This window comes from Sebastes umbrosus, chromosome 17 (assembly GCF_015220745.1).
Source record: "Sebastes umbrosus isolate fSebUmb1 chromosome 17, fSebUmb1.pri, whole genome shotgun sequence".
Taxonomy (NCBI): domain Eukaryota; kingdom Metazoa; phylum Chordata; class Actinopteri; order Perciformes; family Sebastidae; genus Sebastes; species Sebastes umbrosus.
In genome coordinates, this window is record NC_051285.1 from 5,024,737 (window position 1) to 5,040,126 (window position 15,390).

Consider the following 15,390-nt stretch of genomic DNA (forward strand, 5'->3'; position numbering starts at 1 on the left):
TAAGCTCAACTAAATTTACTTTAAAAATTGGTTTATAAACTATTGTAATTAAGAACTGTAAATTGCATATAAGAAAACAACCTTGAAAAAGGGAAAAAATAAAGTATAAAAAAAAGAAAAAGAAAAAATCGGATCGGTGCAGCTCTACAAAATACCAGTTAAAAATATAAAATAAAATATTATTGAAAATATTTCAGAATGAGAAAAATATTCAAAATAGTAGTAATAGTAAACATAAACATATACAAGACAGTAAACATGGTTTAAAGTAAGGTAAAAAAAAGTGAAGTGAACAGTGTTATATCTGGCTAGGACATAAGAGTGAGGTGAGTAAGTTGAACCTGACATGAGATGAGTCAAATTAAGCAATATGGTGCAAAAAATCATTTTATTTTGAAAACCACTCATGGAACCTTAATTATATTCCTGCTCACTTGATGCTGGCTGATGACGTGAGCAGAGGCTCATCATGTGACCGCATCGGGCCAATCAGAGGGGACAACCCCAATAGTCTGTCACCCCAGTATCCCTGCACAATTCCCCTCATGATTTTCCTATCTGATTTACGGGATTGGATTCAAATGTGTTATCCTCCACTACAGTTGCAGGTGTCATCTGGCAGAATTGCATCTACTTTTTTTTTTTTGCATATGCTCAATATTAAATATAGCACTCTGACTGCACTTTTTGCACTTCCCTTGCACATTAAGCACTATTGTTTGTATGTGTACTTGGTATGAATTTTAATTTTCCTGCTCTAGCTCTGTGTTTTATTGTGTTTATTCTGTTTTTTATATTAACCCTGGCTTCAAAACAAATTTCCCCTAGTAGGACAATAAAGATAACCTAATCTAACCTAATTCTTAAAAAACAGTGAGATTGTAAAACACTTAAAACATACTGTAGCTGCAATTATATATGCATATGTGTGGCTTGCTTTCAAACACGTTCTACAAGTTAGATGTTTTGCATGCAGCTACCTGTACTAGACCCGTGTTCATTTCTGATCTGTCTTTGAGAATAAACCAGGATGCCAACACAATAACAGGCAGGGTGGCAGGAAGTTGGGCATAATTAGAGGAACACATACAATGAAACGTGGGTAGACTTATAAGCCAGAACTCGATACAGGTTTTGCATATTGTTTTTAAAAGGGCAACATAGTGAATCCAGTTAGTTTATGAGTTTATATCACATAAATATGAATAAAAACACAGCATAACACATTCTCCTTATTTCTATGACATGGCCACTAGAGGGCTCACTGTCAAAGATGATTTATGATGAAAAAATTGTCACTCAATGCAAAAAAAAACGTTTTAGTCTGTTAAATAAGCAAAACAAACACATATCTTGTGTATTTTGTATCTCATATTTCTATTTTCATTGTTAATTTACATGAACTGTGGGAACATTTCCAACTTCCCTTTTACACTACACAGGATTTTCTATGAGCTCATTCCAGACTTCCTGTCAGACTTTCATTATAGTAGAATACATTTCTTAGCTGCTGTCATATCAAGTAAAACCAATGTAATCTGAGATAATAAATCACAATCACTCAAAACAGACACATTTGGGTAACAGTTTAATATCTCTGTGCAATACATTATTGAGCTGTAGTAAGTGTAAAAAATCTCTCATAACTACATCATAAATTAAACAATCTTATTTACTGTATCTTGAACATTTAAAGACACTGAAGGATACATTTTGTGTACTTTAAAATGAGAGTAATAAATATGATGTAACACATTAAGATGTATCAATGTGTTTGTAAGAATCAATTGCGGCGAGGCTTTATTTTGAATTCAAAGTGCGTTGCATAGGCAAAGAAAAGCATTAGAATGACTTATATTACTGATTTATAAACAATAAGCAATAAAATACAATAAAATTAATTAAGATCAAATAAAATTATATTTAAAACATTTAATTCAATAATAATAATAATAATTATTATTATTATTATTATTGATGTTGTTGTTATTGTTATTATTAATATTAATGCTAGTAATAATAATTAAATTAATAATAATAACAAAAATAATAACCATAATAATATGTATTATTATTGTTGTTGTTATTATTATTAATAGTAATAATAGTAATAACAACAATACAATTAATAATAATAATAATAATAATAATAAATGTTATCATTAGTATTGGTTTTACCATTAATAATAAGAATATAATTAATAATATCAATATATTATTATTATTATTATTATTATTATTATTATTATTATTATTATTATTATTATTATTATCATCTTCTTCTTCTTCTTCTTCTTCTTCTTCTTCTTCTTCTTCTTCTTATTATTATTATTATTATTATTATTATCCATAGCAGTAGTATGAATTTGTCTCGTGATAAGTAGTGAATTACTATTTTGCAAATTTCCGCACTGTGGGACTAATAAAGGAATATCTTATCTTTTCTTATCTTATCTTATGTTATTTGTATTAATAACATTACATTTATTAAAATATATCATTATTATTATTATTATGTTCTTCTTATTATTTTTTTTTATTAATTACATTACATTTATTACAATTTCTTATTGTTATTTTTAAAGGCTTTTGTTTTATATTACATGCATCAAAATTGTAGGCTGGGGTTTATTCTTTTAAAACACTTTTTAAATAAAAAATATTGAAAAATATTGTAGATGGCTCGCTTTTATTTTGAAGATTGTATACGGAAGTAGTATTCTATATTCATGTCTTATTTTGAAACTATGACAGGAAGTGTGTTGCTGCTCTTCCCTCCAGCTTGATGCTGGATGTGTTTTCTGTTCCCTGAGGCCACTCAGTGTTTTCAACCAGACTCAACTCAACTTACTACTCATACTGGACTCGCCATGGCCGCCTGACCAGGGCTCAAATACACCCTCTATTCCGTTATAATATCTCCTAAACATTTACACTAACTTTTCCTAAACAAACTTTCATCTTTTGTGTAGTTTTTATGTCAAGAAATAAGGATGCAACCCCCACCGAGAAAGGTGAGTTTTTTTAACCGTCGTTACTTCGACGAAGTTGGTGCATATTTAACGGTTGAAAATGTTCCCTTTTGTTGCTGTTTGTTGTCTTAAAACGTATAAATTCGCCTTTTTATAATGCAAATGTTCACTAGTTTGTTGTCTTAAAAGTTTAATTAGCTTCTTATGTTTCTTTAAATAGCAACAAAGGAAGAAAAAGTTGTTAAAAACGGTCCCATGTGCCACAATTTGTGCAGGGAGAATAGCCCCGTTAACGTTCCCTCTCGAATGGAGAGATCCTGCCAAACTACATGCAAAATATCACAAATTTAACCTTTTTTGCAATATCGGCTTAAAAAATAACCTCTATATTTTAAGACATAACGTTATTGAGGTGTTATGTTAAATCGGCGTACAAATCAACTCTTAAAGTTCAAGTAAATATCAAGTTTGGTTCACACTGTGGAGCAAGATTATAGCAATTAGTTAGGATTTTACCCAAATTAAATACAGTTTTTCGTTTTTTTATCTATGCCGATTTTGAGAGTGGATCCCCATTTATTAAAAAGAAAAGTCAAGTAAAGTCATGCTGTGTTATTTAATAGCGTTTGGAGCTATGGAGCAGTTAATTGACAGTTTTTTGTATGTAGTTTGGTGCATTTTTTTGGTGCATTTTTTTTTCTCATGCAAGGAAAGTTTGTTGGAAAAAGAAGATAAACAGTCTTTGTCATCATGTATTTATAGCTTAACTTAAAATAGCCTGAGTGAAGTCGTGTTTTAATTGCTTTAGTTGGATAAATAAATGTAAAAACACAAACCTCAGCAAAAGTTCGGTTCACACTGTGGAGCAAGATTATGGCAATTAGTTAGGATTTTACCCAAATTAAATGCAGTTTAAGTTTCTTATCTATCCCGATTTTGAGAGTGGATCCCCATTTATTAAAAATAAAAGTCAAGTAAAGTCATGCTGTGTTATTTAATAGCGTTTGGAGCTATGGAAAACTAAATTGACAGATTTTTGTGGGTAGTTTGGTGCATTTTTTTTCTCATCCAAGAGAAGTTTGTTGAAAAAGAAGAAAAACAGTCTTTGTCATCATTTATTTATAGCTTAACTTAAAATAGCCTACCTAAGGTAAGAGTAAAGTCGTGTTATAAGTGCTTTAGTTGGATGAATAAATGTAAAAACACAAACCTCAGCAAAAGTTTGGTTCACACTGTGGAGCAAGATTATGGCAATTAGTTAGGATTTTACCCAAATTAAATACAGTTTAAGTTTCTTTTATCTATGCCGATTTTGAGAGTGGATCCTCATTTATTAAAATAAAAGTCAAATAAAGTAATGCTGTGTTATTTAATAGAGTTTGGGGCTATGGAGCAGTAAATTGACAGATTTTTGTAGGTAGTTTGGTGCATTTTTTTCTCGTCCAAGGGGAAATTTGTTGGAAAAGAAGAGTCTTTGACAACAAATGTTAGGATTTTACCCAAATTAAATATATTTTTCGTTTTTTTTGTCTATGCCGATTTTGAGAGTGGATCCCCATTTATTAAAATAAAAAGTCGAGTAAAGTCATGCTGTGTTATTTAATAGTTTGGAGCTATGGAGCAGTAAATTGACAGATTTTTGTAGGGAGTTTGGTGCAATTTTTTTCCCGTCTTAGGGAAGTTTGTTGGAAAAGAAGAGTCTTTGTCATCATGTATTTATAGCTTAACTTAAAATAGCCTACCTAAAGTAAGAGTGAAGTCGTATTTTAAGCGCTTTAGCTGGATAAATAAATGTAAAAAAAACACAAATTTTCAGCAAAAGTTTGGTTCTGTGCGAAAATTCATGTGGGATCATATTTCAATAACATGGCTCAGCAGCATAGAAAATTGACCATTTCTACTCCAATACGTTTTGCAACTAGAATAATGTCAACTGGAGTCAAATAAATATTTCCTTATTTGTAATGTAAACAATTTTATATGTTATGAATCATCATTTTTTTGTCTTTGGACATTTGGATTGCCCACCAGGAAGGATGATGTAATACTTGAAATCTGTTTGCACTGGATTATTTTTTAGTTTCTTGACAATATCATGAAGTTAAAGCTCTCTGACATATTGATAGATGATGATTGATGATAACATCCACAATCTTCAATGTGAACATTTTCATTTAGTTGTAATTAGTGAACTTTAATTAGTCTCATAATTGAAATAAGAAAGAAAAACTACTGCTTTCCGCTTGTCAACCCTCCCAGTTATCAGGGATCTGGTCACTGCACTTCCTAATTTATGTCATGGCCAATCAGAAGCCCAGAGACACCTTGATAATGAGTGGAGCTCACTTTCACTACCTAGATTAGAATTAAGAGAAAGTTGGTCAAACTTCCTGCTGTACTACAGCCACGCTAGAAGTACATTATTCCAGAAAAATATGCAGAATGAGCTGTACTTTTAAGGATGTGTGAAGTTGTTTAATTTTGTGATTAGAAGAAAAGCATTCATGTAGGAGCTAGATTTACATCCTGCTTGATCCTCATGTTAAAGTTTAGTACTTGTACTATATTTTAAGGCTGCGACTAACTATTATTTTCATTATCTATTAGTCTGCATTTTTTCGATGATTAAATATAAAAGATGACATTTTTAAATTGCTTCTTTAGTTGAAAACCTAAAGATATCCACAGAAAAATGCACCAAAATCCTCTCTATTAAGAAGACTAAACTATGAATATGTGCTATTTTTTTCTTGAAAAATTACTTTAATAATTCATTGATCAGCAAAATATAGGGATGCATGGATTTATCGGTGTCGGCCGATATTCGCCTTGTTGACTGCCATCGGCCTATCGGTAAATAAGATGACATTTCCGATTGCCGTGGCTGATGTTTATCTGTTGTGTTGCATCAACACAAAATGGAAAGATCCTCTTTGTCTTTTGTTTTTAGCTGAAGGAGATTCTCTCTGATAACCTATCTTTTCTCCTCCCTGCAGGTCCGGGTCACCCAGGAGCTGAAACACACTCATGCAGAGCAGCTGAGCAGATTAAACATCAAACACCAGACAGAGTGTGACCTCCTGGAAGACCTCAGGTGAGTCTGCACACTACCTTGTATTGTCACATGATCATAAGATGACCCTGACTATAAGCAGGGCTCCAGACTAACATTTTACATTTGTTGCACTGCACCTAACCTATTCATTTAGGTGCACCAGCACATGAAGGAAATAACTAAACGAAGGAATATCATTTTAGATCTGATGTTGTTCAACGTTCAATATATTTTACACAAAAAAACATCATATGCATGGTAAATTACAGTGTTCGAATTACACCGTGGCTTCCGTGGAGCCCTATTTTTGGGGGAAGGAGGGTACTGTACACTGTACTGTACTTTGTTATTATCATCTATAGTGGTTATTGTCATAAAAACAAACAATTCAAATGATTATTATTTAAATATTTGCTTTGATTAAAAAAATCTTGGCAAGCTGCTCAGAGCCAAAAACGTAATTTTACGAGATTACATTTGAACACATCATGATAACGTTGTAATTTACCTTCGGTCAATAGTCATTTTTACCGAGCAGAGCTTGATCGCCTCATAATGTAATTTAATGGGACCTCCGTTAACGCTAGTAGCTCTGTTATTTAACCAAGCAGGACTGTGCTGCCAACCGACTGCTAACAGGCATTATTACTAATTCTCCTTCAACACGGGTTTGTTGTTCACAGTGTCACATTATCAGGGAAAAAACAGGATGCGTCCCCTCAGGTTTAGTAGCGTCATGCTGTTGAGGGCTTTTTTACTGGTTTCTATTCAGGTCATAATTCTCTCTCTATTATTTATTTTATATTGCTGTGAAAACATCTCCTTCAAACAACTGGATTTAATTAAGTTTCCCTCCAAAAACTACATTTTACAAGATTACATTCGAACACTCATGATAACATAATAATTTACCTTCGCCCAATACTCATCTTCACTGAATAGAGCCTGAACGCATCATAATGTAAATCAATAGCACCTCCCGGTAACTTGCTCTCGTCCTGCCGATTTCAACACGGATTTGTTGTTCGCAAAGTAGCATGATCGATAGTGAGTTTACTGCATCCCAAACAGTCTACCTACAGTAGCGTCAGGTATCCACATGTTTACATATTATGTTAGGTTACCTCCGCCAAAGATGTCGGTCTGGGCTGGAAACAGGTGTAACAGGCACCTCAGCATTTTTCTTGACGAAAAATCAATCAATAGTTCTGTTCATTTTGAATTACCGTCATGTTTTATGGCTGTGATGTCGCTCGAGGAGGAGTACAATGCAATTTTTTCAAATGTAATTTCCAGAAAAAGTATCTTATATTCTATCCAATACGGTGACTTTGGCTTCTATGGTGAAACGTCCTCCAACAGTTAATGAAAGAGTTAGAACTGTTTATCCATACGTCTAATTAAAAGCCAGACAGTTAGTATTATCCTCCCAAACAGTTTGTTTTCCTACATAGTTGCAGAAATGATTAATTCTACACTATCTGTCTTTTTTATACATTTTATACAAGTATCAGTAAATATTTAATCTGGGTCTGGTTCTCGTGCGCTGTGATTGTTTGACAGGGTTTTGAAGAACAGCTATCTGTAACTTAAATCCAAAGATTAAAGTGTGATCGTGTTTAAGATTGTTGGATCAGGCCAAGTAAACACTGGTGTTAGAGACACACAGACGGCTTTAGCACTGTGCTCAGATGCGTAGGCATTTGAAAAGGTTGAAAAGCCAAAGGTTGTGGTTGTGTTTTCAGCCTTAGTGTTGGGTTGAGTTGACAGCCTACTGGCTCCCCACTTCCTGTCTGTGGTCGGTGGCAGAGCTCTGAACCTCCAAACAGCTGGAAGTTAAGGTCACAGAGAGCTGCCAGATGTTCTGACTGCCCTGAACCACTCGCTGTGGGAGGCTCGGTAACATCAGTCTGCACAGAAACAATGAGAAACTCGACTGGTACAGAATTCACAGGGGTCACTCGCCGACGAGAAATGATTCAGCAAACTGGAAATTGCATCTGGTTGTCAGCAAACGCTCTGTTTTGGGAAAACGACAGGAAGTGAGTGTGCGGGGGTTAGTGGAAGAGAGGGAAGCTCCCAGGAAGTGAGCCAGATTGTTTAGAGTCGGGGTGGAGCATCGCAGTCAAGCCTCGACATGTTTAATGACTTAATGATGATTTTGCAGCAGTCATGTTTTTTTCCCAGGGCACTGACCTCTCCTCTTTTCTTAGACTTTTTGTATAAATTTAACTTGAGTTATCGTCTGCTTTGTTCCTGTTATTGTAAGTCAAAGCCTGAAAGCGTCATACACCAGAATAAAAACAATATTTATTGACATACCTCGCATTTCTCAGCACATTTTTTATGATTCGTGCAAACACTATCAGCTATTTCAAAACATTATCAGTACATTTTATGCTGGTCTGTAAGAAACAAAAAGAGCAGTTTTGCATCAACATCTTATGAACATGCAGAATGAAACCGATCATAGACGAGCATTAAAAGCTACAGTAGCCTCCTCAGTAAATCTTTTGTTCCACAAAATACCTCCCTGAATGCATTAAACAACAGCGTGCGAGCATTGACTTAAGACTTTCACTTCAGTGAGGACTTCTGTCCGACTGTATCATTATAAATATCCCATGTTAAGCACCACATGAAGAGGGAGGTAGCCGAGGAAAAATAAAAACAATCAGTGTAGACAGCTGGACTTTCTTTGCTGATAGATAGAAATGTGGAGGTTTGGTTTTAGGAACTGACTTGACGTGAAGGAGAACAAACTGTAAATGCATAATATGATTGTGCCATTGTTATCATGTAGAGCCAGATAAACTGAACTCAGTACCTGTAACACATTAACACCTCTTCCCTACATACAGCGAGCGAGCTAACTCTGGCGAATGAAGCGTGAAAAATTGTCCATTGTCTATTACATAGAGAGAGATATATTGATTTATGTCAGTTACTGTCAGCGTCGATTTTGACCAGTGAAAATAGGTTGGAGGTTGAGCAGGTGCGTGAAACTTTCGCTCATGCGATGCAAACGAGCGGACTTGTGTGAAAAATGAAATTACATTTTAAAAATGCTTCAGTTGCACAACTGGACATATTTTCTGTTGGAAGTGGATGTTGGGTGGCACGGACCACCTGATAGACTACAACAACCATCAGGACCGCAGCCATGTTGTGTTTGGCAAAGGGAACTGTATTTTAGGGAGCAGAAATACACCACTATGTTGGCTCTCTGTTACTGGTATGATGGCAAAGGAGGAGTGTTTAAAATCTGTGAAGGTTTTATTCATTTGTTTGAATCATTCAACCAACGCTGGAGGCAGATAGATTTCTTTTAAATGGCTTATCATTTTCATATTTTCTGGGCTTGTTCTGTAATTTTTTATCACTTCGGCAAGAGATCACTAAAGAGATGATGAAACTATTTGTAGTAGAAGTTGCTCTTTTGTCACAGGGAGGATAGATAGGTACCCGAACCTGGAGCTCCGCTGCAGGCTGCTGTTGTGCCCCGCTAGCTTTTCATCAAAAAAGAGGCACCTTACTAACTGAACGACCGGAGTGGCATTTAAAATGCGATTTGGTTATTGAAAAATATGATTTAACAATTTCAAATGGCTCTTATAATATACACAATATTTTTTCGGACAATGTTTAACCTTTAGTTTTCATTTCCTGAGTGCAGCAACGTACATGAAACCTGCCTTGGTGGAGGTCTGCACTCTCCGAGTGCACTTCTAGTACTGTATATGTGACTACATTTTAACAATTTGTATTTTCTTTGTTAGATATATTGGTTATTGTCTCATCCTTTTCTCATCCACTCTTTTTCTTCCCTTCAGGACTTTTAGCCAGAAGAGGGCCGCAGTAGAGAGGGATTACGCCCAGGTGAGTAAATCTAAACTCTTTGTCGTCTCTCCCGTCGTCTGCTACTGATGCTGGTTAGCATCATCACTGCCCTGCCTTGTCATTTGTGTTGCTAAAAATACACCTAGCTTTTACGATACTGTCCTCCAAAGACACCATGTGACAAGTCAGGGTTTGAGGATGTGGTCCTTAAGAAAACTCTTTGTTCTCTTGTGGTCAGATAGCTCATGAATGGTAAGCAGCCACAGAAAAAAAACACCACAACAGAAAGAGAGAAACAACATCCAGTAGTGATCTTCTGGCTCGTTTCCTCCTCGCTGTGTTGTTGTTTCCCGCAGCTTCCTGGAGACGTCAATCGACCGTCTGAAAAAAGTCCCTTTTAGCCTCTTTGGCTGTGTTCAAGTTTTGCAGCGCTGTGAGGAATGTCCACCACCGCTGTGAAGAGAGGGGGCACGTCTGTATTATCCAACCAGCCACCTTACATGTCTGTTTGCCCATGTGCATCTGGACCTGAGGGGGGGTTCAGAGAGGTGGCTCAGAGGAGCAGTGCTTGTTGTGAAAGTCCTGTTGTAAATGAGCCAAACGGACTGTACCAGGTTTCATAGAGCCAGTGGTGGAATATAACAAAGTACATTTACTCAAGTACTGTACTTAAGTACAAATTCTGAGGTACTTTACTTGAATCTTTTCTTTTCATTCCACTTCATCTCAAAGGGAAATGCTGTAGGGCTTAGTCGATTAATTGATTAATTTGTCTTAGTTGACCAATTATTTTTCATGCTGAATGACTTATTTCCAAGAAACTCATGAGCACATCGCTGGTAAACACAAGATTTAAAGTGGTGCTTTTGTGTGATTCTTTGCAAAGGAACTCAGTTTTACAGATCTGCCGATTAAATCAACTAATTGATTAGTCGACAAAATCATTTAATACATTTTTACTGTATTAATTTAGATATTTTCCAAAGTAAAAGTCCCTAGAAGTGTATGATTCAACTTTTTCCCCGTTTTAGTCTTTAAAAAAGTTAACAAATATGGCAATATCGAATCGCAGTACTTGCAGAATTGCAATACTTAAAAATTGCAATACATATCGAATCGGCACCCAGGTATCGTGATAGTATTGAATCAGGAGATAGGTGAATCGTCCCAGCCCTATAAAATATGTCAGTAAATAGCCCATTTTGAAGCCTTTATGTTTCTTTAAAAGAGAGGTTGCTAACAAGTGGCTAAATGAGACTACTAAACGTCATCACGCCGACTCGTCCACCTTCACAGCTTCGTTGTGTATACTCACGCCCATGCGACTGTGGTGTAGTTCGTTTATAGCGTTACATTAGCTTTTTACTTCTGACGATTGCATTCACACTTCAAAAATCATAGAAGTGGTGTTCATTTGTGGAGATTATCTTGCTGATCAAAATGTGTAAGTGTATTATAAACGTTAATTTGCCACAGCGCTTATTTTCTGCAAAAATCTAAAACCCAATGGAAAAATCCCATTGGCTTTTTGTCGAGGGAACCAGGGCGATGCTAACTTCCTGGTTGGCCTACAAAAATACGTCATCCCTGGAGCAGTTTATGTTCAGTATTTGCTCCATGTCGTGGACGCTCAATTGATCTTTACAGTTTGAACATAAAAGACGCAGGTTCTGTAAGTGTGGAAAGGCACATTTAGAACGTGTTAACACAACGTGGAGTTAAACATACACCTTAAATTGATTACAGCCAGTCAAACGGGTTGTGTGTAAATGTTTGTATATTGCAAAGCACTTGTCCTCCATTCAAGAGAAGCTAAAAGGGGAAACGGTCTGCGGTTGAAAATCTCTGATGGCTGTTTGTACATTATTTATATTGCTTGGCTGGGCCCATGTTATCATGTCACCTTGCATAAAAGATTTACACTGTCTCCGAACAAGGAGAGAGAAGTTACTAGCAGAGAACCACAGAGAATACTACTGTAAAACTATTGCATCAGTGATCCAGCAGAATAATGTTTCTGTAACTATTACCATCAGTTGATCCAGTGTTTTTTTGTGGTGCACTTCCTCCTGTAATTCCTGATTGGCTACACGGTCCATTTAAAATTGTGAGCATGTGTCTGGCAGCCGAAACATCAATGTACTTATCAGCTGCAAGGTCAATGCTGTGTTGGCAGGAAAACCTTTATTACACAACTGTGTATTAAACTATGATGAGATTATTATATTTAAAGGTATTTAAAGCCCCCCTCAAGCCAGTTTTACTTCCTGTTTTTTGGTTAACGTTCTTTCTCAAACAGAGAATGGGGGGCTGTGGTTAATAGTCAGACGTAATTCTTTACCACGGCAACCAGATTGAATCATTATTCAACCCAGTTTAGATGTATTTACTGTTTATCAGACCACAAATGACACAAGAATTAGCGCAACACACCGACTCTCTCTCTTGCTCTTTTCTTCACCGTCTCGTCCTGGCAAAGTCGGATAGACATGTTGCAGAGGTCCGTTATTTGAAATGTAGTTTTGGGACTTTTTGGAGGTGCACCGTCCACCAGCACCGGCTGCTCTCGCCTCAGCTCCACCACCGACACTGCACCGGGCTGCACTGAGATTCGTTTATTTCTCTAACGGGAGCTGAAAGTTGTTTACTCCTCGTCATCCGGACCTGTTAGAGGCCCGCAAACCTCCAAAACATAATCAGCTGCTTTCCGTTAATTTATCTCTTGAAGGAGGAGACGGTAAAGAAGAGAGCGAGCTAACGAGCTAGAAAGACAATCTGACAGACAGATAAACAGATTTGGAGGGTGACGTATGACCTGCAGCTTCTACTCCAGTTATATGTCATATTCCCATTTTACTAATAACCTTCTTTTGTAACTTTTAGCACAAAATTAAGTTATTTGGCAAACCGTGTGGCTAATCAACTTAGTCTGGAAATAACTGAAATACATATGAAACATCGAAATGGCGAAATAGACCGGAGGGCAGCTTTAAATGTTATATGAATGCAGTGAGACTGTAAAAGCGAACATTCAAACTGAGGCTTGTTTGTATCCAGTGGAGGGTCAAGATCAGCCTGCAGGCGAGCTCATGTAACCCTGTGCATGTGTGTTTTATTGGATATGCATGCCCAAGTTTTACCATTGTTTTGAAAGTCAGAACTGAGCAATGCAACACAGTTGTGACTTTCCATGCTTAGTCAGTATGAAAGCTGGATGTAGTTCACTATAGTTTCATTAGACCGTAGTAACCGCAGGTCTGAAATTGATCAACTGCAAATAATCAGCAACTATTTTGATAATCGTTTAATCATTTGAGGTTTTTTTTGTTTTTTTTCTGTAGGGCTGCCCCCTCTTAGTCGATTAGTCGAAAAATCGTGGTTTTGGTCTTTGGCAACCAAAATTTCTTCATTTCTTTATGCTATTTTCATGCTGATTGACTTATTTCTAAGAAACGTCTGAGCACATCTCTGGTAAACACAAGATTATAAAGTGGTGCTTTTGTGTGATTCTTCTCAGTTTTAAAGATCTGTCGATTAAATCAACTAATGGATTAGTCGTCAAAATTGTACGAGTTAGTTGACTGAAGCTTAAATTTAAAAAAAAAAAATCTATTAGAATCATCAAACATTGTAAGAGCAGTGAGCTGCTGTAAAGCGCCCAGGGAGCAACTTGGGGTTCAGTGTCTCGCTCAAAGACACTTTGACATGCAGACAGAAGGAGCCGGTGATTGAACCGCCAACCTTGTGGTCCAAGGAGACCCCTTGTACCCCCTGAGCTACAGCTGCACCAACCAAAGCTCTGTTCACACTATGAGCAAACAAATGGCCAGCTACATTGTCAGAGTCACCATTAAAGTGTTGCTCAAGCCCTCGTTGACGTAGTTACGTCGTTAAATAGCAGCTCAACTTTATTTTTAGCCCGCCATGCAGCGACAAGTGTCGGGCATCATTTTGTAACGTAATGTCACCAGCTTACATTGAAAATGACTTGTAGTCTGTTGCTGTGTCGCTCGTAGTGTGAACACAGCATAAGAATATCTTTGGTTGGGGACGGCCCTAATTTTCTGCCATTTTATGGACCAAACAATTCATTGATTAGTCGAGAAAGACATTAGAATGATTAATCAATGATGAAAATAATCACTAACTGGAGACCTAAAATGCAGTACATCAATGAAAATGTGTAGGGGAAGGGGAAATGGACAATAGTCATTAGGAGAAAATGAGGATGTATGCTGAAGTGACCTAGCTGATTGACAGAAAATCATGCACCAGATACTTGACTAATTGATTAATTGAACAAAAATGCCAAAACATTTGCTGCTAGCATTAACACATGCAATCTGAAGATGCCACATTGAGCTCTGGGACTTCTTTATGGGCACTTTTTTCCAATTTTCTTTCATTTTATAGACAAAACGATTAATTGGTTAATTGGAAAATAATCGTTACTTCCAGAGATGAAATGTGTTGATTGTGTGCCTCAGTTTGAAAGGTGTTGTGTGTGTCTGGGTTGTGCTGCCTGTTAGTTATGTGATCAATTAGACACCCGCTGCCAATGGTTGAATCAAAGTGGGTCAGAGTGTCTCTGGAACACTTCGTCCCCTTTCGTTACACCCCCCTCTTTTTATTCATTTTTTTTTCAAATCTCTTCTCTTTACGCGCCTTTTTTTCCGGGTCTCTTACACCTGCAAGCTGCTTTAGCCTTTAGCCGATTGCTATTCACATCACACATTTGTGATAAAATGTCCTCCTCTGTGTGGCTCTTCCTCTGCCTCCTCCTCCTCCTCCTCTACTTGTTCCCATCACACTATTCAGGCGTGTCCGCTAGGCTAGCCCAGTCTCTATCTGAATCCCACAATGGCCGGGTCTGTAGCGGCTTTTGAAGCTTTGGCAGCGAGATCAGCAGGACCAACGGGTTCAGAGCCGAGGGCTAGCCCGCCTCAGGACTGCATGACAGGGCCGGTCTTTTCACAGGGGACAGAGGAAGGATAGAAAGATGGGCTCATTTCCTTGATGGGCGCTAAAGAGCAAATCAATTGAGTGAGCAAAAGCAAAGCCACAAAAAACATGTAAAAACTGGTGTCTCTTTTCAACATGAAGTGGAAAACCAGCTTGTATCTAGACCAACAAGTAATATAAAACATTTTACCCCACATATTTAATTTGTCCTGACACTTAAAGGGATAGTTCGGGTGTTTTGAAGTGTGTATGTATGAGGTACTTCTCCATAGTCAGTGTATTATCTACAGTAGAAGGAGTTTGGAGAAACAGACATGAGTACCAGCGCAGGAGCAAAACAATGTACTGCTGTGGACGTGGGCAGCAGCAAAACGGATTTTAGACACCTAAAAAAATCAATATCAACTCCCATAATGCAACGCAATAGCTGGGTGAATGTCTACACATTTCTACTCCACGCTGTCAGTTTGTCACCCAGGTTTATTGTTTTCTTCATTCTGGTTTAAACCAAATAATTATGTTGATGATTTCTTTGTTCCCACCAATTTTGAATCTGACGGT

The 15,390-nt window shown here is 36.9% G+C and overlaps 1 protein-coding gene across 1 annotated transcript in view; it reads left to right on the forward strand.

Moving 5' to 3' along the window:
• The first annotated feature begins 2,783 nt into the window (after positions 1 to 2,783).
• Positions 2,784 to 15,390, forward strand: part of LOC119475880 (F-BAR and double SH3 domains protein 2-like) — a 30,831-nt gene continuing 18,224 nt past the window's right edge. Inside the window, exons 1-3 of the mRNA XM_037748968.1 lie at positions 2,784 to 3,014; positions 5,969 to 6,066; positions 9,861 to 9,906. Coding sequence (XP_037604896.1) covers positions 2,994 to 3,014; positions 5,969 to 6,066; positions 9,861 to 9,906 — 165 coding nt within the window. The 5' untranslated portion in view covers positions 2,784 to 2,993. The remainder of the gene's footprint in view (positions 3,015 to 5,968; positions 6,067 to 9,860; positions 9,907 to 15,390) is intronic.